This window comes from Malaclemys terrapin, chromosome 2, assembly GCF_027887155.1.
Source record: "Malaclemys terrapin pileata isolate rMalTer1 chromosome 2, rMalTer1.hap1, whole genome shotgun sequence".
NCBI lineage: Eukaryota > Metazoa > Chordata > Testudines > Emydidae > Malaclemys > Malaclemys terrapin.
The window spans coordinates 235,142,326-235,168,207 of NC_071506.1; the positions used below are offsets into that span (position 1 = coordinate 235,142,326).

At 40.4% G+C, this 25,882-nt stretch overlaps 1 protein-coding gene across 1 annotated transcript in view; it reads left to right on the forward strand.

The window, feature by feature from the left end:
- THSD7A (thrombospondin type 1 domain containing 7A) overlaps positions 1–25,882 on the forward strand; it is a 539,353-nt gene that overhangs the window by 323,014 nt on the left and 190,457 nt on the right. The window contains exon 4 of the mRNA XM_054020318.1: positions 15,068–15,899. Within this exon, the coding sequence (XP_053876293.1) occupies positions 15,068–15,899 (832 nt within the window). The remainder of the gene's footprint in view (positions 1–15,067; positions 15,900–25,882) is intronic.

A 25,882-nucleotide genomic window follows, 5' to 3' on the forward strand; every position in this document is an offset into this window, starting at 1 on the left:
CAAAGAAAAGATATTCTCAAGGTGATCCATGGCACTGTTGTAAGGGGATATGTCTGGCGAAGGGAGTGTCAATGTGCAAACACAATACATTCAGCAAATGATGGTGTATCCAGAGGATTCTGAGAGAGATGCAAAAAAGTAAACATTGATCTAGCAATTGGGTCTTATTGCCTGGACTTTCATTATAGCAGGTTTCTTAGATGCCATGTTAAAAATGTGCTGTAGGAGTCTTCAGTGGAATTGTACAATACAAATGCTTAAAAAAATACACTATTGTGGGGCTAGTGGTATCTCTGTACCTTTTCTAGTCTTTCTAAATGTAGCTCTCAGGTGTTTGGCCTCTTGCCTACTTGTATGAGGGTTGATCTCATAATTCTCCCTTTCTTAGGCCAGGACCTGTCTGCACCATCCCCTGTATACCAATCACCCTGCACACCTGATTAGGTTTCAGGCACCAGTGTTTCCTCCCTTCAGGAACCTGTTACTAGCAATATACTGACCAATAAAATTCTTAAAATATTTATATATCTCCGTTGGAACAAGGAATTAGTGTAAAAAGGATGTTAAAACAACCTGTACACGTGTCTGTTTTTTATCCTAAAGTTCTGCTGTCCTGTAATGGTGACCTGGACATACTTGTCTCTTTCTGACACCCATGAGTGTTCCTGTATCTCTTTGTCTGTCTGGTTCTCCCCCCCCACTCCCTCAAGAAAATGTCCTTTTAAAGCCGGCATGTGTTCTTTGTTTCCCTGCAGTCTTCTTCAAGTGTTAGTGGCTTTAGCCCCTCCTGGTCAGATCACTGCAGAGGGCTGTCTGGGTGACTGAGCCAGTGTTGTGAGAGCTAATAGTTCTGGCAGTGCCTCTTAACTTCCCTTAAGTGGAAGCTGGTAGGTAACCATAATTAGCCATCTTCATGTTCCTGCCTGGACCATTCCACACGGTCCCTTATTGGTGAGCACTTAATCAAAAAAATTTGTACAGAAACACCAGCTAGTGGGAGATCCCCAAACAGCATTAACTTTTATTAAACAGCACCCTTATATTTGTCACAACATTACTCTGCTGTGCCCATTTTGGCAACATAGCAAATTTTGCGTAAATGTACTATCAAGAATATATCCAGTATTTAGGCATTTTGCTAGCATCCCTCATCGTATCACAGTATGCAATGTATATACATTGTTGATACCCAGAAGCTTTTCCTTTTTAATCTTTCACATTCTGCTAATGTCACAAAAGTTCTTGGCCCCAAATAACATTCATTCTTCATTATCACCATAAATATTTAAAGTAAATATAGATAGTATAAATACACTACAATATACCCATGCTTACTTCACTACAGCTTCACATACCAGATCTATACCTGATTTGGCTGCTGCTCTGACACTAGACACATTCTCTGCTGCCTGCTGTTTATTCTGCTGCTTGACTGGTTCAGCTATCAGGGGCTGCACTTTATATTCTGAATTGTGTCTCCCGAGTCCTCTAGCGACTCTTTGATCTGTGGCTTTTTGACTCCTCTTGGGATTTGCTGCTTGGCCTAGAATTGTAACCTCTGACTTTTGTCCTGGATCTTTCTGACTTTACCTCGCCTACCCTCGCCTCACCTCAATCCACCCCCATCCCTTTACCCTTCTCTGCAGGCTTCCCATAAAGCTAAGAATAGTCTAAGTCTGCAATATTTTTGTTTTTTAAGGTTCATAGAAACTTCCCTCTAAACTCAAGGAAAGTAGATTTCTACTAATCGGTCTTCCAGAGGACTGACTAAATACATTCCCCTTTAAATACTAAAAATTAAATAATAACTAGGCTGCTCGCTATCTTGTTCGTTCAGATCTCAGTTTCTGACGATAAACTGAGATCTCTAATCAAAAACACAGTATGAGTCCAAACCTGTTCCCATTGAAGTCAGTGGCAAAATTTTCATTCATCTGAACAGGAATAAGATTAGGCCCCTATACTTTAAGATTTACAAACTACAGAAAAAGAGGCACACATTTTTCTAAAAGAAAAGAAAAGCAGCTGAAAGCCTTTTATCCTCCTTCACTTATTATCCAGGATTTGAGTTTGTGGGTCCGTGTTTCTCCTTTAATTGCTGATCACATTGACACCTATAGCAGTGTACAGAATGTAGTAGTTTGCTCTATTTTCAGTAGTTGTGAATGCCATTCTCACCCTAATGGTATGACTAGACTCTACACTGGCTGGGAGCATGTGTCTCAGCTCAGGTTGACAGACACACATGAGCTCTGTCGAGCTAGCATGCTACAAACTGCAGTGTAGCTGCGGGTAGTGCGGATGTTGGCTCGGGCTATCTGCTTGGGTACATACCCAGAGATCTAGACAGGTTTGTACTCGGGTAGCTCACCCAAGCTGCTGCCAATGCTTCCCCCAGCTATACTGCTGTTTTAGCGCAATAGCTCGTGCAGAGGTAGTGCATGTCAATCTACTCAACCTGGAAAACACAATCCCAAAGCATTAGGGAAATACCCTAACGAATTATTGTATCTACAAATCATTTTGCTGTCAGCCTGGGGTGTCTTTATCTTGGAGTTTTGTCCTCGTTGTAACAGTTCCCTAAAAGTTCAGAATAAACTCCCATTAATGGTTAATTCACTTAACTCCCTCTTCCCTAACAAAAATAAATATTAATCCTCCACAGCTTAGAGAGAATCTTAACTATTGTCTTCTGCAGAGATTACTGTAAAAAAGCAAAGCATCACAAATGACAAATTACATTGTAAAATCACTACAGTTACAATGAAGAGTTTCATGTAAATAAATTCTACCAACCTCCTGTCTGATTCTCGATTTACAACATGAAATGAACTGATTGCATAACAAATTAGGGCACATTAAAGTACAGCTGTGCTTTTGTGACCCGTTCATGACATGCTCATCTCCATGTGGTAAAACAACTGTGGTTGAAGTGTGTCCAAGAGCAGCAGTTTTTTTCCCAATACAAAAATGTTTTTGTCCACAAACAGCACATTGCCTCAACTATGGTCAGTGCAATCTAGCTACCCCATACCACCTCAGCAGGTCATAGAGTGCCCAAAGAATGTACACAAAGAGCAGCTCCACTAGCATGTAGGACAATGTTCTCTGAAGCTTGGCAATGCTAGACATATTTTCTTAAAATTCCCCACCACTGTTATTGTTGTTCCGGGTAATAGCAATGGTGGCAGCTCTAGGCCAGTCTCCTAGCATTTTAATCACTATAATATCTGAATTTGTTCTGAGCAGGAGTCTGGACTCCCATTTAAATCGTTACTTTGGTTGCTTTCATTTCTAGGTTTCGTGGTCTAGCTCCTTCTGGATTAATTAGCATAAAGCTGTATTTTACTAATTTCATTTTTCTACCAATGTCTGTAACTTATTTTAAAGCTAAATCAGTTTCCTGCAGCTGTTTGTATATCACTTGTTCACTTTATATTGCAGTCCTCCTTATTCATATGTTTGATTTTACAACATTAAATCAGTCACATGCAGTATTATTGCCTTTGATTATGATTACAAAGGCCTCTCGTTTTTTTTTTTTTTTTTTTTTTTAAGTGGAGCTATAGTACTTCTGAGGTTAATTCACAGTCTCTGCCAAATTTTCTTTATCTTCCTCCTCCTCCCATGTGAAAAGGACCAGCAGTGCTGCTTGGCTCATCATGCAAAGAAACACTATAGTATGCACTTTATGTGCTATCTCTTCAGTCTCTTTGGCTTGGTGTTAATTCTGGCATTTACTAGCTTGGCTTTACATTCTTAATAAAGTTATTTGAATGAAGTTATTTTTGTAATCTTGTTCTCTCTCACATATATTATACAATTAGATTAGTAGTTACATAAATAAAAAATAGATTATTAGATTTTAACCTGTAATCCTAAAACATACATGCTTTGCATCCTGTTACCAGGAGTAGGTTGCCATAGCTAACAGACCAACAACATTTGAATTAAATGCATGTGGACTTCTAAATAGTCAGATACCCACTTTTTTTTCCTCTCACCATCTGTTTGGCTTTTGTTCCCTTACTGTGATGAATATGGTTATAGAGCTGTTCTATCAGGTTTTTCATACATTATTAAAGTTTATTCTTACTGCTGTAAATTGACAATTCAGCTTCAATATGGTCTTCATTCAAGTGGCAGGAATATTATCTGCTGCTTTGGTTTCCAATAAGGATGGCAAGATAACCAAGGTTGCCTTAAGTATAATGTGATTAATACAGTTATAGCACAACTAGTCATTCATTATTACACTTGCCAGATACAATAATATATTATGACACATTGTGAATAATGCATATCAGAATGGTTACCAGAGCATATGTATCATGTTATAAAATTATAACAAAATATGCACATTTTATCTATTTTTTTTTCTGTCTGTGGTGTTGGTATTTCTAGTTAACTCATCACTATGCTACTCTGATTATGAGATCTTGATTTAGAAGCCCCATAGATGTGATGAAATAAATTGATTGATTCATTCTCTTTCATCTTATGAGACAATTTTCTAAAAAACAAACTCTACATTTACATTCCTTCAAACTTTTGCATGCACAAAATGTAGTTTACCTGTTATTTACAGAATTGTACATCTACAGATTCTATTTGCATGTGCTAATATGAGGTATTAGTCACACAGAATTAAAAGTACACATTTAGAAGCAAGTTTTGAGTTACTGAAGACACTCAAAATACCAAAATCGCATGTAACTGAAAATAGGTCAGTGTGCTGAAGTCAGGCAGGTACCCAGAAATTATTTTCAAACTAAAAGTACCATTTTATTATTTCTCCCATAATTGTTTCTGCCATACGATTCCTTATAAGGTTAGAAATGTATCTGAAATTATTTCTTCCACATTAAGTTTGAGTTTAAAAATTAACCACTAAAATTACACCCAATGAGATACCAAATTTTCAGGATTAACTGTGAAACTAACTTTATAGTTACTCTCACTGAGGCATGGTCGGTAAATGCTTGTGAGATGAGTCATCTGGTTGAAGTTCACCAAGCTCTAAATTAATACTACCTGTTAAATTTACTAATGATTAGGAAATTTACTGTATTTAAAATAGTAGGTTTTCTTTTCACAGACCAAAAGAGGAATGTTTTGCTATTATGAGCTATCAGATTTGTATCCTTTAGATCCAATGGATGTACAACAAAGTGGCAATTTCAACTGCCAAATGAACATATATCATACACCTCACATTCCAGGCAGATGAATAGTTCACAGGTTTGCTTTCTTTGGCTCTCGTCCTGCAATGAGCTGTGCACTGGCAGATCCCCTACACTAGCATAGAGGACCTCTGAAGTCATGCAGGATCAGGACCTCAGTATACATTATTTGGGGTTATTATTTATTAAAGTGATTCCAAAACTAAAATTTCTAATATCCAATGTGATCTATCTAATAAATAAAATGATATAATTTTTGTTTAAATAAAACGAACTACATATTTATGAGCAATTGTAAAGATTTCCAAAGGTTGGTAATACTCTCTAAGACAAATGTACATTAGAACATTTCTAAATGCAGGTTTTCAAATATATTTATGTAGATAGCAGGCAGTCTATACATTAATTGTAAATAATAACAATAAAAAAACCTTTCACATACATTGCTCTAATTACATACCATTAATCCCTTACATTTTCAAACAGGAATGTGTAAATTTTAGACACTGATTTGTGACACATGCCTTTAGTTTTCTACACATTCCATTGAAAATGAGCATGAAAACTTCAGAAGTCACAAAAATTCATACTTTAAACTATAACCTTTGCCCTTCGATCATTTAAACCCTTGGTTCTTTTATATAACATCCCAAATGCAGTACTTACGCATAACAATTTCTATGAATTTTGGGGGGTTTGATGTTTTCGGTGTTACCAGTGGACATCATGCTGGGAAAGCCTGACTCCCTGTTGCAGATTCTGAATTCTAATGAGAGAAGGGGGAGTGCATAGAAGCCTTTTCCAACCTCCCTCCCCAATCCTGGAGATGGTCCATCAGATAGATTTAGAGCAGCCTTGGAGATGCTCTAAAGTATATCACCAGCTAGTAACCCCAGGGATTATTCCAGCATTTGGAGGCTGCCACAGCATAGAAACATATATTTATTCAAGCCCCTTTTTTCCCCTGACACTTCCCCTATGCTGGGTGCCAGAATCATAGCATAAGAACACAGATTTTTGCCAGCAGAGGATTCTTCAACTCAGGGGAACTCCTCATGGGCCAGATCCACTGCATCTAATTGGATGCACCATTCAGGTACCCTGATTTGAAAAGATTAATAACAAAATTTCAAATCACTTCACCTTCCTATCCTACAGTTTCATCCTCTGTAAAGTGGGGATAACGGTACTGCCCCTCCTAAAGTGCTTTCAGATCTATGGGTGAAAAGTGCTGTATTAGTGAATTGTTATTTACTTGCAATGTAGTAAACCGGGGCAGGGGGGGGCACCATACATACATTAAGCATTTACCTGATTCCCTCATGAGTCATTTACGTGCTCCAAGAGCAGCTGTAACATCACACTGTGGTATGTGTTGGGGCATAAAATTGGAGTGGGAGCCAGCCAGCCATTGTAGGGATGGAAATGATCAGACCTGTACAAATTATAAATTAGGTGCCCTTTCAGCAGCAATGTGTTGATTGCCTCTCCCAACATAGCACTGTCCTGTGGGTGCTCCACGAACAAATTTACTATCCACTTAAATGGGATTCTCTCACACACAGCGCTTTCTGACCCATTACCCTATTGAAATTTGGTACCTTTATGCAAAACAGCACTCAAGATCACATTTGTTCAAAACATATTAATATATAAAATGTATATTAATGTAAAAATATATTAAACCAATAATCTGCAATATTAACTTCAGTATTGATCCATTTATTAGACAATCATGTTTCAGCAGGCACATGTTCTCTACAAGATGTTCCCTAATATGGATCATTATTACCTTGCATTTATTGAATCTGTGGTGCCAATATTTTCAGTAAACTTAGTCATAAATGTCCTATGTGTGAACATTAAGTGAATATAAACGTGTTTTTTTCAACCAACCTCGTGCTATGTATCTATCCTTTATTGTTCTATACATTACTGCATCCTGGTGCAAAAGAACATTGGTAAAATGACCCAAATTCATCCCTGGAATAATTCTATTAAAGCCAATGGTGTTACACCTGAGATGAAACTAATCTAACATTTAAATATGTTATTTTCTCACTCTTGTTTGAGACAGTTCTTTGGAATCTATATCATGAAATTATTTCTGTTTTTTAAATTTCATCTATCACAAAAAACACACAAGTTTGTGATTTTAGAGTGTTTGTTTTTTTCTGCAGCAATATTTTTTTCAAACGTATAAAGAATTCCGTGAACTTTGCCAACAGATGCAAGTAAAACACATAGGTCAAATTTGCCACCATTCTTAAGTGTCCTTTGACTTCATGATCCAAAACACACTCAAAAGCAGTTCTGCTCAGCGGTTCACATAAATATGATTGGTTGGTATTCACCAGCAATCCATTTATAACATTGTATGTTACTTCAGAGTGAAAGCAGAAAAGTGCAGTTCAGCAAATAGGCTACAGAACATTATTAAGTTATTGGTTTGTGCAGCTCATGGTTCTTTTGTGCTGGGGATTTTCAGTTCTATAAACAACCCTCTTTTAATCCAGTATGGGAAAACAAAGGAGCTTATTTAAAGGATGTAGACCTATTTTACAGTCAAGTTTATTTTAGGAGGTAGGAATGAATGTCTAGTAGTTATAGTTTGCATAATTTGGTTTTGGAACTATTTTATAGTGTTTCTTTTTTACACGGCTCATTTGTTGGTGCTAAAACCACCCACCGGAACAAGAAATGGACAAGCAGGCTTTTACAAAAAGAAAAGCTCTGTTTTGAAATTATTTTGGAGGTAGGTAGAGTAAAAGGTAGAATTATAAATCAACAGAATAAGGTTTTGGAACCCACAGAAGATCACAATACTAGTGTGGAACGATATTTCATCTGTTCTCAGGGAATTTCCTACTTTGCACGGTGAATTCCCTGGGGGGAGGGGGAGATGCCTTCCTGCAGAAGAAGTGGCTGTGAAGTCCACAGAACTGTATTTGGTAAGCATAAAGAGGGGATAGATTTACATTATATATAAGAATAGTATTGTGCTAAAACTCATGCTTCAAGATGTAAGATGATTACTGGAGAGGTGGGATCTGGAAGGAGCCTTCCTCTTGTAGAGGATGGCATACTTCCAGCTTGATCCTCAAAAATGATGGGAAGCTACCCCTCCACTTTTTTGGGGGAGGGGCGGGGTCAACATCATAGAAACAGAAAACATAATGAATATAAGACAAAGGAATACTCCCCGCCCCCCAATGAAATATAATTGTGACATTACATTCTGTATGTTTATGAAAATATGTTTATAAGTGTGAATATGATATAACTGGAATATGCTTCATGCAAAAGGTCTCTTGTAAGGTATCACTACAAAGCTTATAATATACTGAGTGTGTTCTTCCTATTTGTAAAAAGAACAGGAGTACTTGTGGCACCTTAGAGACTAACAAATTTATTAGAGCATAAGCTTTCGTGGGCTACAGCCCACTTCTTCGGATGCATATAGCTTCCTATTTGTATGAATGTATCATTCTTGTATCTAAAACTGAAATATGAAGTGTTACTCTGAGGTCCTATTGTAATTATGCAAAATGTGGGCCATTAATGGTGGTTTAGGATCTAGATGGTTCCCATTAACTGGAACAATTGGTTGTAAATGGCTCTGTTTACTTGTAAGCCTTCCAGTATACGTGGGCATGGGCGCCAGGCAGTGAATAATGAAGTCTCACAGGACATGTGAACATGTCACATGATACTGAAATCCATCTTAAACCTGGTGCTTTTCCATTTAGAAGGAAGGGTGGGAACCCAGAGAGAGACAAAGGATTCCTGCCTGGTGCCAAATATATAAAAGGGGGGTGGAACAGAACAAAGGGGGTTGCCAGTCATGAGAAATCCCCTAGTTACCACCTGAGCTGGAACTGACAAGAACTGTACCAGGGGAAAGGATTGGGCCCAGACTAAGAAGGAGTCTAGTCTGTGAAAGAAGCTTATTGGAACATCTCTGAGGGGAGATTTATCTGTATTCAGTTTCTTAAATGTATTAGGCTTAGACTTGCATGTTTTGTTTTATGTTGTTTGGTAACTTACGTGGTTTCAAGTAATAAAAGACAGAACAAAGAAAGTCCTCCTTTTTTATACTTAATAAAATCACTTTTGTTTATTAATTAACCAGAGTAAGTGATTAATGCCTGGGGGAGCAAACAGCTGTGCATATCTCTCTATCAGTGTTATAGAGGGCGAACAATTTATGAGTTTACCCTGTATAAGCTTTATACAGAGTAAAACGGATTGATTTGGGGTCTGGATCCCATTGAGAGCTGGGTGTCTGGATCCCATTGAGAGCTGGGTGTCTGGGTGCTGGAGATAGGTGACTTGCTGAGCAGTTTTTGGTTAAAACCTGCAGCTTTGGGGGTGTGGACCAGACTTGGGTCTGTGTTACAGCAGATTAGCATGTCTGGCTCAATGAGGCAGGGTTCTGGAGTCCCAAGCTGACAGGGAAAACTGGCTCAGAGGTAGTTTCAGCACATCAGGTAACAGTCCCAAGGGGGTCTCTGTGACCGAACCTGTCACAATAATGTTTTCTGGATTAAACTCTGAGAGGCCTCGCGAATCTAAACTTAAGAAAATATCAAAGAAAACCTCAGTTCTGGGGTGTTCTTTCTTCATGATGGTCTGGAAGCCACCGATTCTCTAGGTGTGCTTTCAGCCAGTAGTCACATTATAATGTAATGAAGCAGCAGTCATTTCAGCCTCGTTTAATAATATTTAAACCATTGGACATTCCTTTAACATAAGAAGGATTCATGGACTTCCAGAATGGCAAGTAGTGTTGCCAGTTTAATGATTTTAGCATGTGTTTTGTGATATTTGGTGTTTTTCTTTAAAGCCCTTGTTCCTGGAGAATCTCTCTGGGTGTTTTGGTTGATCACAGGATGATTATGAGCCGCCAACGTGATGTGTCTGTGCAAAAGGCTAACGCAACCCTAGGATGCATCAGGTGAGGTATTTCCAATAGAGGCAGGGAAGTATGAGTATTTTTATACAAGGCACTGGTCAGATCTCATCTGGAATACTGTGTGGAATTCTGGTCTCCATTGTTTAAGAAAGATGAATTCAAACTGGAAATTACTAGGATGATCTGAGGAATGGAAAACCTACCTTGTGGGATGAGACTTCAAGGAGCTTGGCCTGTTTAGCCTAACCAAAAGAAGGCTGAAGGGATATGATTGTGCTCTATAAATACATCAGAGGGATAAATACTAGGATATGATTGTGCTCTATAAATACATCAGAGGGATGATTTAGTTGGGGATTGGTCCTCCTTTGAGCAGGGGGTTGGACTAGATGACCTCCTGAGGTCCCTTCCAACCCTGGTAGTCTATGATTCTATGATTCAAGGGCGGGAGAGGAGTTATTTAAGTTAAGCACCTATGCGGACACAAGAACAAATGGCTATAAACTCGCCATCAACAAGTTTATTCTGGAAATTAGATGAAGCTTTCTAACCATCAGAGGAGTGAAGTTCTGGAACAGTCCCTCCAAGGGGAGAAGTGGGATGCAAAGAAACGTAAGTGGCTTCAAGACTGAGCTTGATAAGTTTATGGAGAGGATAGTATGATGGGACTGCTTACAATGGCATGTGGCCAGTCTGCGACTGCTAGCAAATATCTCCAATGTCCTGTGATGGTACAGTAGATGGGGAGAGCTCTGAGATACTACAGATAATTTTTTCCCAGGTGACTGGCTGGAGGGTCTTGCCCACATGCTCAGGGTTTAACTGATCACCATATTTGGGGTTGGCAGGGAATTTTCCCCAGTTCAGATTTGCAGAGACCCTGGGGTTTTTTCGTCTTCCTCTGCAGCATAGAGCATGAGTCATTTGCAGGTTTAAACTAGTGTAAATGGTGGATTCTCTATAACATGCAGTCTTTAAATCATGATTTGAGTACATCAGTAACTCATCCAGAGGTTATGGGTGTATTACAGGAGTGTGTGGGCGAAGTTCTGTGGCCTGCAATGTGCAGGAGGTCAGACTCAATGATCATAATGGTATATGAGCCAGTAATTTAAAAAAAATTAATAAAAATACTATATTTCGAGCTCTAATGGTTGTAGAGTAAAGCTTGTAAATGTGAATTTTAAAGGCTTATAAACCAGAGACCCGAATTTATTATTTTTAAATCTCATGATTTGGCGGGCCTGATTCATAATTTTTGTTCATATGATTTTTCTCTCTCCCCTTCCATTGAGATTTTGTACTTCAAACATAATGAAGGCCTAAGATTGATAGATAAACATGAGTGAAAAGTCATCATTTCACCCACAAGAAAATTAGTGAAACTTCTTGTAGTGGATAGTTACAGATTTAGGAAGTTTTGAGGGCAGTTGCCCCGAGATACAATTCATTTGCAACAAATTACAACATTTTTTCCTTAGCCAAATTAATACATTCTCCTGAAAGCTTGTAGAAATACTGGCCCATACAGTTGAATGTTTAGGAGATGAAATTTACACGGGTCCCAGTCCTGCAAACATTGTGCTGCACTTCACTTGATGTATGTGAGTAGTCCCTTTGGTTCTCACCCACTTGATGAAGTTAAAACTTTCAAATATTCATTTTTAAGAGGAAGCCATTTTCAATTTTATACACCCCCCTCAAAAAAAAAGAAAAACCACACACAGAACTAATAAATTTTCCATTTGTCTTCTATGCTTAGAACTTAGATGAGGTATTCTGTGTTTTTTTTTTTTTTTTTTAATATTCTTTTACTCCAACTCCTTTTGTGTCATCTTTTATCCAACAGCAGATTTTTATGGCTGCGTTAAAACCATTGACAGCATAGCAGTGCTAGAAGGTGCAGCTAAAATTGTGGAGTTAGTTCATACTGTTCCACAGATAAATGCAGAACCCATTTATCACCTTCTAATACAGCATTTTTACCATTTTTTCACATTTACATTACTGCAGTTTGCATTTAATGTCCTAACTACAATTTTTAGCATTTAGATTAGTATGAACATGAGATTTATTTGGGCCAGCAATGCTCAGCTGTCCAGAACAATTTTTAGATATGGTGCACTGTCTCTTGAATACTTGATTATTTCACCCTTCATCTGGAGTTTAGTGACAAAGATCTGATCTTTAAAAGAGTCTCTCTTAATTGGATACGTATGGTATATACAAGGTGCAGTAATGTGATAAGACAGGAGTTTCCAGTCTGCAAGTTGAATGAGTTAGCTTTATGTTCAGTTGTGATTATATTACTATCCTTGCTTTAGTTGTTTTTTATTCTTTTCCTTTAGACTTGGTTGGTGTTCTTAAATAGAACTCCATGCAATTTTCTGAGGAAATGCAATCGCTTTGTGCTCAATGTAAATATACTTAGAATAAAATGAATACAACAATGATTATGTCATTTGTGGAAGGCTGGTTAGAGATAAACTAGGGTAATCTTACTGAAATGGGAACAGAAATGTATTTGTACTTAAAACATACATTTATTTTTCTGGGTATCCAGCTAAACCTTGGAAACCCTAATTCAAACTTAATCTGCAGAAAACAGTACAGGAGTTTTCATGTGCTGAATCTGTCTGCCAGCTGGCATTGCTATCATATATGTAATGCTCAGGTTTTAATATCCATAAGCAAACTGTTCAACTACAGTGCAGTGTATTGTAATCAAGAGTCTGTTCAAAAGTACACTAGCAAGGGCTACAGAGACTAAGTGCCATATCTTACCATAAGTCTGCTTCCAACACTCCCACTGAAGTTAATGTTAGAGTCACAGGCGACATTCCCAGTGGAAGTTTTTGAAGTCTGTGGGAGTCAGTGATAGGAGGTCTCCAAACTCCTGCCAGTCACTAAATGAAAAAAAAAATGTTTAAAATTCTTTATCACTGTCACAAGGGCTCAACCTTGCAAATCCTATCACTCTACTCATGCAAATAGTCCCATTATGATCAGTGGGGTCATTCAGATAAATAAGGATTGCATTGTCTGGCCTCCATTGTGTGCATGGACACTGGAACTTCTCTGTCAAAGAAAGGCGTTTTTAGATAGCCATCTGGTTTCATAAGATTTGTGTTTGGTGGTGGATATTTGTACTATGGAGAAACTGTGATTGTAATTTTGCTACACAGCCTGACTTTCTCCTCTTCCACAGTGAAGTTAAACCAAAAATTAAAAACAATGTTTTACTGAGTACATAGGAGAGCTTCTGAGAACGTAAGTAAATGCACACTAAGGTCAGTATTTTTTCAGCTTTTCAACAGAAAGTTAGCTGGATTTTATTTTCTTTCTTTGCTCATCCAATGGGCATGAATGATTTAATAGAGAACAGGTTAATAAATTCAGCACAGGTTTATTTTTTAGTTGTAATATAATCTTGTGCATATTTCATACTTTTTTAGCAAGACACCTATGCAAGAAGTCTGACTTTCATTTTGTGACTGTAACAATAACGTCAGAGCTGAGATTTTCTATACCTGAATATCATAACATTTCACCCTTAGTTCAGATTTGCAATTTCGGCAGACAGAAATGGCATCTTTTCACTTTTGATCAATTTGTCAAAACTCAGGAAAATAACAGGCAGTAGCTTTCATAATAAACATGACAGTCCTCCCTTTATGTAACTTGTGGATTTTTGTGAATTTGCCCTGTTGAATATTGTGCTTTTTTTTTTAGAACCACAGAAACTGTTTACATTGTAAGCTTTCAGATCCAGGATAATTCTAATGGTTTTGTTATTAGTCTAAACAAGTATGTCCATTGTAGACCTAGTATCTCTTTTTCATCACTTATTTCTATCATTCTGTAAATTTCCATGAACTGGTAAGACTTCATCTCTGAATATATATTTCACTAGAACTCTTCATGAGTTACTCAGAACAAAGGCTTACTTCAGCGTTTCTCAAACTGGAGCTGCCGCTTGTGTAGGGAAAGCCCCTGGAGGTCCGGGCCGGTTTGTTTACCTGCCCCGTCCGCAGGTCTGGCCGATCACGGCTGCCACTGGCCGCGGTTCACCGCTCCAGGCCAATGGGGGCTGCTGGAAGCAGCACAGACCGAGGGACGTACTGGCCACCTCTTCCAGCAGCTCCCATTGGCCTGCAGCAGCGAACCGCAGCCAGTGGGAGCCGCGATCGGCCGGACCTGTGGACGGGGCAGGTAAACAAACCGGCCCGGACCTCCAGGGGCTTTCCCTACACAAAAGGCGGCCCCAGTTTGAGAAACACTGGCTTACTTAGTCTGCTTCCTTTATTTTTTAGTAGTATGGGGAGGATTTAAAAGTTGGCAAAATAGGTCTCACATCACCTGCAATGACCACTGTTTTTCAGATTTTTTTTTATATTATTCTCTTTATTTGACACAATTTAGAAAAATGAGAACTATGTCTATGTAGCATGTGACTATGAAGTTGGGTTGCATTGGAAAAGCTAGACAGAAAACCAAAATCTGATCTCCAGAAGAGTTTGCCTATAGGTGGAGTTGAGATTATTTACACATATCGTGGGGAAGCCTTTCTCCCATTTTCCTGGCAAAACAAATCTTGACAAATGAATTGTATAATGTCTTAATTCTGATGTGATCAATCCCTGATGAACTCCAGGAGCATAAATATTTTAATTACTCAACAAAAAAAGAAAACTATGTAGTAAAATCCATTTATAATCACAAAAAAGACCAGAAAACAGATGGTTAGTCCCTCACTTGTTCTGTTATATAGGCTCTCTGAGATTGTACTCCGTAATAGGTGAAAATCAATAACTTTTCTTTCCCACAGATCATACGAAGATCCTACTTTGTAGGACTATTGGGAAAGAATACACTCTTGATTCTTGTGCTTTCTCGCTGTATCTTGAGGTTAATAATTAAGCAGTAATTAAATGTAAAATATGACAGTGGCTTTCATCTTGTTTCCTAGGTCCATGGGGAAGATGTATGGGAGATGAATGTGGTCCAGGTGGTATCCAAACACGGGCAGTATGGTGTGCTCATGTGGAAGGATGGACAACGCTGCCCACAAATTGTAAACAGATAGAGAGGCCTGAGAACCAACAGAACTGTTTCAGGGTTTGTGACTGGCACAAAGAACTGTATGATTGGCAGTTGGGCAACTGGAATCAGTGCCAGCCAGTTATTTCAAGGAATCTTGAAAAACCAGTGGAATGCATCAAAGGAGAAGAAGGAATCCAGATGAGAGACGTAACTTGTGTCCAAAAATCAAATGGGGTTTCTGCTGAGGATGTCATATGCGAGTACTTTGAACCAAAGCCACGCCTGGAACAGGCATGCCTCATCCCTTGCCGCCAGGACTGTATTGTGGCAGAGTTCTCCCCCTGGTCAGAATGTTCCAAGACTTGTGGCAATGGGCTTCAGCATCGGACTCGTCACATTGTTGCTCCACCTCAGTTTGGTGGCTCTGCTTGCCCTAACCTGACTGAATTTCAGATCTGTCACTCTACCCCATGTACTACTGAAGAAAGCTTGCACAGCCTGAATGTGGGATCCTGGAGTACATGCTCAATGCCCCACTCAAGACATATAAGGCAAGCAAGGAAACGAGGGAAGAACAAAGAAAAGGAGAAGGACAGAGAAAAAGGAGTACGGGATCCTGAAGCTCGGGAGCTTATTAAGAAAAAGAGGAATCGAAATAGACAGAACAGACAAGAGAACAAATATTGGGACATACAGATTGGATATCAGACCCGGCAGGTTACATGTACTCACAAAAATGGAAAAACTGCTGCCTTGAGGTAATCACTGTTTATTAACTTGAACATCTGTGTGTCTGCCTGTGTAGTTGGAACTTTAAGAAAAGAATGAATAATCTCGTTATAATTGTACTGTTGTATGCACTTTTATATCAGCATAACATGATCTATTTCTAACTCTGTCTTACCCTGTCAAGTTTAAGATTTTTCCATAATGCATTTGAAAAAACATAGCACAAGTGGTGTTGATCATACTAAATATCACTTAAACATGCCCTATTAAGCATTATACACCATCTAGCCTTTGTTTGTCTAAATATGTATCCCAGAAGGCTCACTGAAAGCCGGAGCTTATTCATCAAATGTGTGTTCTGTTTCTCTGGCATTTTGGCACCTTTTTTCTCCATAACAAGTGAAGCATGCTTGAGAACAGGTGATGTCTGCGTTATTGTATTTAAAGCTTTGGACGCACACAGTAATAGGGCTGGAGTGTGTGTGTTTGACAGACGCTACAAAAAGAATCTGAAAAAAGTCAACATATATCTATTCCAGATTTTTTTGTTTTTGAAATGCAAATATGTGAAGTACTGCTGCCCTTTACACAATCAGTTTCTGTTACTGATTTTGTTTTCTATGGCTAAGCTCCTGAAAAAGATACTTATATCAAAAATGTGTATTTTACTTCCAAATATTTTTATTCTCTCTTTCCTCCTTTTGCACCTTTCTTCTATATTTCTGGGCACAAAAACTAAGCATTTTAATATAGTCAAATGTAAAGATATGTATGTCGGAGCAAACAATACGGGCCACACTTACAGGCCTGTATTGTTTGCTCCTACATATGGGTGGTGGGTGGAAGGATGGGGGTGGAAGCAGTGACCCTGAAAAAGATGTTCAGATTTTGCTGAATAATCAGCTGAACATGAGTTTTGGGCTTAATGGTGTGGCCAACAGGACTAATGAAATCTTTGGATGTATAAACATGGGAATATCAACTAGGAGTTGGGAGGCTCTATTACCATCTCTGCATTTGACACTGGTGCAACTGCTATTGGATTACTGTTTTTGTTCTGGTGTCCACAATTCAAGAGAGATGTTGATAAATTGGAGACTGAGAAGAGTCATGAGAATGACTAAAGGATTAGAAAACATGCCTTATAGTGATAGATTCCAGGAACTCAATCTATTTAGCTTATCAGAGAAGGTGGTTAAGGCATCACAGTTTGTAAGCACTTACATGGGGAACAAACATTCTAAAATAGCCTCTTCAATCTAGCAGACAAAGGTTTAATGAAATCCAATGGCTGGATGTTGAAGCTAGACAAATTCAGACTTGAAATAAGGTACACATTTTTAACAGCGAGTGTAGTAATTAACCATTGGAACAACTTATCAAAAATTGTCTATTCTTAAATCAAGATTGGATGTTTTTCTAAAAGATATGCTCTAGTTCAAAGAGGAATTATTCAGGGAAGTCCTATGACCTGTGTTATACAGGAGGTCAGACTAGATGATCACAATTGTCCCTTCTGGCCTTATAATCTATGAATCTATCCTCTTTCTTTTTTCTTCGACTTTCTCTCCTCCAAGGTTACATTCCTTTCTCTCTTAGAGATCTTCACTCTGATTCTTTTCCCCCCGAATTTTGACCATTGCTTCTTCTCACTGTGTTCCCTTCCATGCTGTTCTACCTCCTAGGCCTCCCTCTCCAATTGGTACTTTCCCTTCCCAAGTCCCCCAGCATGTTTCCCTTCATTTTAATTCTCCCTTCCCTCCATGATCTCTTCTATTTTTTGCCTTCTGTCATATGATCCTCCCCACTTTCTTCCCTCAAGTATAGCAGGTGATTAACTAATATGACTCCCACTGTTATATGAATGACCCTGCTATCTGAATTAACTTGTCACCCACTGCCATTAGATTAATTTGTACTGTGGATATTTCATTTGAATTTTCATTTTGTCATTTAACTCTTCATTCAGTATTTAAAAGTGTAATTAGTTCAACCATTCCGTCAGGGCAGCATTTAATACCGCACTTCCAATTATGTAAGGTTTTGAGACATATAACACAAAAGTTAAAAAAAATAGTTTAAATCAATTCTTTATTACCTTATATCTATGTCTAGTTACAAGAACCCTCCCAAATATTAGTTACAATAATATGGTCCATCATTCCTATTACTACTACTTAGTGTTGCATAACAGTTTTCATTCGTGGATTGCAGTGCTACCCTAAAGTGATTAAGTTTCATTATCCCTAATTTACAGAAGAGGGGGAAAAACAAAACTGAAGGCCCCGTAGGGTGTTCTTCTTGAGAAGACACCGAAGGCCTGATTTTCAGGTATACTTATCAGCTGCAGTTCCCCACCTGTTTTGAACTAGGAATCCAAAAAGGAGATAACCAAGTTTGGTGGACACTTAGAAATTTTATCCCAAGTGACTTATTGAAAGTGAGTGGAGAATAGAGCTGACAATATAATTCAGGTCTCTGGACTCCCTGACTAGTGGTCTGTGCACCAGACTATGATGCCTCCCTTGTAAATGATCTGAAGACTCGAAAAACTATCATACGGCAAGGAAGAGCAAGTGTTTGTAATGATAGTTCTCAGTGCCATCTTTCAGAAGCAGTACTACAGTAAAAGATGGAACCATGGCATTATCCTTCAAACAGTACACATACTTGTACTGAAAGGTGAGCAGTTACTTCTGGGTTTTAAAAGTACACAAATCTTTGCAGGAGTAACCCAAAGCATCTAAAGTAGCATATATTATACATAATTTTAAAATAAAAAAGGAGGGAGAAACTCACAGAGAAACTGTTAATTAATCAAACAAGGATCTGACATAAATAGCAAAAGAAAGAAAATGTACAATTAGCAGTCAATAGCATACCTTACCTCAACCTCTCCACAGATACTGTATACATCAGGCAAGTGGAAACACTTGCACTTGAGTATACCCAGATCTCAGGCAAATCAGCATTGTACACATGCATATACATGTACATCAGGCTATAGAATATTGGCACCAAAGGGAAGGATGATTGTGATTTTATGTAGGAAATACCGGCACTTGAACTTCAGCTTTTGAAGTTTCAGAGTAGCAGTTGTGTTAGTCTGTATCCGCAAAAAGAACAGGAGTACTTGTGGCACCTTAGAGACTAACAAATTTATTAGAGCATAAGCTTTCGAGGGCTACAGCCCACTTCTTCGGATGCATATAGAGTGGAACATATATTGAGGAGATATATACACACATATATATACACACATATATATACACACATCTGGACCTGTTGATTTAAAAATGTCTAACGTGTGTGTGTATATATATATCCTCAATATATGTTCCACTCTATATGCATCCGAAGAAGTGGGCTGTAGCCCACGAAAGCTTATGCTCTACTAAATTTGTTAGTCTCTAAGCTTTTGAAGTTGTCTGTCCGCCTGTCTATGCATACATTCTGCCCTCTTCACAGTACTGTCTGATATTATCCCATGATTTCCATTTCAGCATAGATTTATAGCTTCCAATGCCAGCAGGGACCATTGTGACCATCTATTCTGACCTGTATAACACAGGCCATAGAAGGTCCCCCAAAATAATCACTAAGAGTGTATCTTTTAGAAAAACATCCAATCTTGATTTAAAAATTGCCCATGATGGAGAATCCACTGTGACCCTTGGTAAATTGTTCCAATGGTTAATTACCCTCACAGTTAAAAATGTGCACCTCATTTCCAGTCTGAATTTGTGTAGCTTCAACTTCCAGATATTGAATTGTGTTGTACCTTTGTCTGCTACACTGAAGAGCCCTTTAACCTTCTCTTCTTAAGCTAAATAGATGGAGCTCCTTGAATCAATAACTTAGCCTTAGGCTACATCTTCACTACCCGCCTGAATCGGCAGGTAGAAATCGATCTCTCAGGGATCGAATTATCGCGTCTCATTGGGACGCGACAATAGATCCCCAAATTGACGCTTGTACTCCACCAGCGCAGGTAGGAGTAAGCGCTGTTGAGGGGGGAGCCACGGGGGTCGATTTTGCCGCTGTCCTCACAGTGGGGTAAGTCGGCTCAGATACGTCGAATTCAGCTACGCTATTTGCGTATCTGAATTTGCATATCTTAAATCGACCCCCCCCCATAGTGAAGACGTAGCCTAAGGCATGTTTTCTATCCTTTAGTCATTCTTTTGGTTCTTTTCTGAACCATCTCCAATTTGTCATCATCCTTCTTAAATTGTGGGCACCGGAACTGGATACAGTAATCCAGCAGCAGTTGCACCTGTGCCTAATATAGAGGTAAAATAACCTCTCTACTCATACTTGATATTCCCCTGTTTATGCATCTCAGCGTAGCATTAGCTTTTTTGGCCACAGCTCCAAACTGGGAGCTCATGCTCAGCTGATTATCCACCGTGACCCCCAAATCTTTTTCAGAGTCACTGCTTCCAGGATAGAGACCTCCAATCCTGTAACTATGGCCTACATTTGTTGTTCCTAGATGTATACCTTTACACTTTGCTATATTAAAACACACATTATTTGCTTGCACCCAGTGTACGAAGTGATCCAATTTGCTCTGTCTCAGTGACCTGTCCTCTTCAGTATTAACAGGTCAGCAAGCTCCTCAACCAGGTCTTTTAAAACTCTTGGAGGCAAGCTATCTGGACCTGTTGATCTAAAAATGTCTAACTTTGCTTCTGGTTACACAGAGCAGTGGTTTCCTCCCTCTAGGGTTGGGGGTTCCTAAGAGCCATGGGGTTACCAGTAGGGTATCAGCAAGAACTATCTGGAAATAACTCCAGAGTCAAAGCAGAGGCAGCCACAGCACCAGTGAAGAGTACATGCAGCATTGGGCAGCCTAATGACAGCAGCAGCAGCCCAGGGACTAGGCTCCTTAGACACAACAGGACCAAGAGCTTTTCCCTTGCAGGGGTTAAATGAAACCTGCTTGCCCTGGAAAGAAGCAGAGGAGGATGGCATTGAGTGCAGGAGTTCACCCTCAGTGGAGGCTTCCCTTTGGTAAGGGATGTGCGAGTGGGCCCGGGGGGGTGGAGTGTGCAGGGTGTTTGGATACCCCGCTTTAGCCCGCCACAGAGCAGAGAATTGGTAGGAAGGAGAAGTGGGCAAAGGCAGGGACTCTTCCAGAGGTTGAAATCACTGATCTGTGGGAGGGCCACAAAGTCCTTTCTCAGATAATTTGAGAAGTGGTGTGAAGCTGTGGTGCCCATAAACTTTCCCTTGGGCAAGGACTCCTCTGTATGTGGATTGTGTATTGGAAGGGTTTTCTTCAGAAGCTGAAGTGTAAGCTTCACATTCTGCCAGCATCTGGACCACCAATCTTGGATGGGATAGTCCTGGGTCCTAGTTCCAAGACATTAGAGGTAGGCAAGGCAACCTCCCTGTGGTGGAATTTGGGCATTGGCCCCTGCCTGGGTGCAGGATCAAAATGGCAGTAGACAACAGGGCGTGGGTCCTTCCAGCAGGCAGAATGTTATAGATCAAACAGCTTTGATCCAGTTCAGAGACGAAAATATGGCAAGAGGGGCCAATGCCATTGAGACCTCCTGCATGGGGGACTGATATGTAATTAAAACTAGGGCTGTCGATTAATCGCGGTTAACTCTCACAATTAACTCAAAAAAATTAATCTCAATTAAAAAAATTAATTGCGATTAATCGCAGTTTTAATCACACTGTTAAACAATAGTATGCCAATTGAAATTTATTAAATATTTTTGCATGTTTTCTACATTTTCAAATATATTGATTTCAGTTACAACACAGAATACAAAGTATAAAGTGCTCACTTTATATTATTCTAATTACAAATATTTGCACTGTAAAAATGATAAAAGAAATAGCATTTTTCAGTTCATCTCATACAAGTACTGTAGTGCAATCTCTTTATCATGAAAGTGCAACTTACAAATGTAGATTTTTTTTGTTACATAACTGCACTCAAAAACAAAACAATGTAAATCTTTAGAGCTGACAAGTCCACTTAGTCCTACTTCTTGTTTAGCCAATCGCTAAGAGAAACAAGTTTGTTTACATTTACGAGAGATAATGCTGCCCGTTTCTTATTTACAATGTCACCTGAAAGTGAGAACAGGCGTTCGCGTGGCACTTTTGTAGCCAGCATTGCAAGGTATTTACATGCGAGATATGCCAAACATTCGTATGCCCTTTCATGCTTTGGCCAGCACTCCAGAGGACATGCTTCCATGCTGAGGACACTCGTTAAAAAAAAAATGTGTTAAATAATTTATGACTGAATTCCTTCAGTGAGCATTGTATGTCTCCTTTTCTGTTTTACACGCATTCTGCCATATATTTCATGTTATACCAGTCTCGGATGATGACCCAGCACATGTTGTTCATTTTAAGAACACTTTTGCTGCAGATTTGACAAAATGCAAAGAAGGTACCAATGTGAGATTTCTAAAGATAGCTACAGTACTCGACCTGAGGTTTAAGAATCTGAAGTGCCTTCCAAAATCTGAGAGGGACGAGGTGTGGAACATGCTTTCAGAAGTCTTAAAAGAGCAACACTGCGATGTGGAAATGACAGAACCCTAACCACGAAAAAGGAAAATCAGCCTTCTGCTGGTGGCATCTGACTCAGATGATGAAAGTGATCATGCATCGGGCTGCACTGCGTTGGATCATTATTGAGCAGAACTCGTCATCATCATGGATGCAGTTCGAGGCAGGAGTCCTCCCCTCTTGCGCTCTCCTGCTCGTGCTTCCTCCTGGTATCCCATTTCCCCAAAGGGAAAGGGCCTGGGGCTCCTGCCGCTGCGGGGAGCCCCGGCCCTTTAAATCACCGCTGGAGCCCTGCCACCACTACGGCGGGACTCTGGCAGCAGGGCTCGGGCAGCACTTTAAAGAGCCCGGAGCTCCCCACTGCCGGAGCACCGGGCCCTTTAAATTGCCACTTGAGCCCGGCTGCCAGAGCCCCAGGGTAGCAGTGACAGGGCTCCGTCGGTGATTTAAAGGGCCTGGAGCTCCACTGAGGTAGCAGCGGCCAGAGCCCCGGGCCCTTTAAATTGCCCCTGAGCCAGAGCCCCAGGGCCTTTAAATCTTGATTTAAAGGCCCTGTCTCTTCTGGTTGAGGCCACGCCCCTGCTCAGGACTCCGGCATACCGGTAAGTCTTTTAACTTACTTTCACCCCAGTTGTGCTCAATCCGCGCCACCAGTGCCAGGGTAGGATGCAGCCCGGAGAATGCAAGTAGAGATATTGTGCAGCTCTGTGGGCCCCCAATGCCCCTGTTCCCTATGGAAAGCCCCAGTATTTGGGCTGCAGACCCCTCCCTGCTGCTGCCCTGCTCAGTCTCCCTTCCCAACCTCTCTTCCCAGCCCACAGTACTGGGACTCTGGCAGGGGTTCCACTGTTGGGCAGGTCCTGGGATGCAGGCAGGTTTGTGGGGCTGCATCCAGGGAAGGAGGAATTGGGGCATGCCGAGCACCAGCCATAGGCAAGTTTCTCAGGCTGCAGTCAGGGAAGGCACATACTTGAGCTTCCTTCCCTGGCTGCAGCCCTGCAAAGTTTCTTGCAGCCGGGGCCTTTCTTCCAATAAAAAATTGTTACTAAGCGTCATGCCTGTTGCCAATATCTGAATCCCATTCACATTAAAGTCAATAGGATGGGATCATTTTGCAGCAAGATGTTGCTATTAAGTGTATTAAGCTATTATTAGGATTGCTGTTAAGCAGCATCCACTGTAGTTTAGTCTCCTGAGGGCTGTAATACTTTGGTGTAATTTTGGTTTTTGAGTTTAGTGTTGGCGTTATGGGGTGGTTGCGGCCTGTCACGTACAGGAGGTCAGACACATTATGATATGGCACAGATTGGTTATGTTACATATTGTTGTGGAAGGTTTTAGTCTAGCTGGGTATTTTAGTTTACAGTGAATACTGTTAAGCATTTGTCTGTTTAGGACCCTATTTGCTTTAGTGTTGGGATTCCCTCCAAGACCTCTTTCCACTTGGCTTCCCAGGAACTCAGTTTGACTCCAGCCTTCATCACTCAGGTATCTTTATTTGGCATACATCAGTGTTACGCTGAATTGATCAGACTCAAACACGGGGGGGATGGATGCAGGGTAAATTACAGCTCCAAAGTTACACAGACACCTGCTCCCTTCATACACATTACACGTCATTGCATTTATATACATTACATCACACATTTTTGGATTGGCTGGTTAGTTTGCAGGAACGAATCCGTATGCAGCGTGCACTATTCATGCTTCAACTTTCTCTTTATCTCATCTCTACGTTCTTAATTTATTTTGTCCTTTGTTATCTAGTTCATAGCAAATAGTTCCCTGGTATTCTCCCTCAGACATTCTGTCTTCGTAGCCTAGTGACCTATTTACTTATCTTATTTAGCACAAACATTCTGTTTTCAGCCTGATCATTTCTTTCCCTAATTCTGTCTTCCAAAAAATGAGATCTCTCTCCATGTGTTAATTACTTATGTTGGGCCAGGCCTGAGCTACATTCCTCTGCTTCCGTCTTTCTTTTTATATTAGCATTTGTTTCATTTGCATCATATTCCTATCTTTCTGTGCTTTCTTTTTCAAGTTTGTAAAAGCAGCAAGGAGTCCTGTGGCGCCTTATAGAATAACAGACGTATTGGAACATGAGTTTTCGATGTGCATCTGACAAAGTGGATATTCACCCACGAAGCTCATGCTCCAATCAGGGCCGGCTCTAACTTTTTTGCCGCCCCAGGCAAAAAAGAAGAGTGCCGCCCCGCCGTAACACGCCCCCCCCAGCCGTGCCACGCAGCCCAAACCCCACCCATCCCCAGTGCCGGGCCGGGCTGCCCAAACCCCCCCGAGCGCCTGGCCGGGCCGCCCAAATCCACCTGAGCGCCATGCCACACCGGCCAAACCCCCGCCCTCCCCTCCGGAGCGCCATGCCACCCAAACCCCCGCCCCCCTGAGCACCGCCCAACCCCCCCCCACGAGCGCCTCGCCACGCCGCTCAAACTCCCTGCCCCCCAGCACCACGCTGCGCTCCCCAACCCCCCCCCACAGCGCCGGGCCGCCCAAACCCCCGGAGTGCCGCACAGCCAAACTCCCACCCCCTCGAGCACTGTGCCGCTCAACTCCCCCTCCCCCAAGCGCCTTGTCGGGCCGCTGAACCCCCCGCCTCCCCAGCGCCACGCCGCGCCACCCAAACCCATGCCCCAAGCGCCTTGCCGGGCTGCTCAAATGGTTGAGGTGCTTACTTTGGGATGGTGCAGGATGTTGCATTATTTATTTTTTGCCACCAAAACAGCTGAGTTCTATTTACATGCACGTTTACCAATTACTTTGGGCCTACCAAAGTACAATTATTTTGCCTTAGAAAACCCCCAGACTTGTTTATATGCCACAACATTTAGCACCTTTTGAATAAGGTATTATCGACCCATAGCCTCAATCCACTGTTTTTCTATTGTTCTGCATTGTGTCTTTAATCCTCAGTGGTGAATTTCCTTGCATTTGAGACTCTGACATAGCCTGTACATTTTTAATAAGCATGGGTGCCCATCGCGTAATTCAGTCAGAGTTCATTTCTGTTCTAAGTACCAGCTTCATCATTGTACTGAGGCTGCAGTTATGACACTGGCCTGTCAATATTACTGATGTCTTGACAAATCACGCCCAAGTCTGGATTTAAGATGGGAATGTACACCCTGCATTGAATAACTTAAACACTAACAGTGCTTTCTTAACTTCAACATATGATGAGGATCCTCAGCAAAACACAGGATTGGGCCCTAGGATCTTTATCACAGATTTTTCCACACCACCCTTTCAAGCATCTTTTTGAATATATCACCAGAGAATTTCTATCAACTCGTCTTAACAAGAGTGTTGCACAGTTAAATAATTCAAGAATTTTAGAGAGAGAGATTCTAGCTAAGATTTACAATTCATTGTATTTATGCCATGTAACTACTCTGTAACTATTCATGTAACTTCTGGATCTTCTTTGAGTAGCGTCCCTATGGGTGCT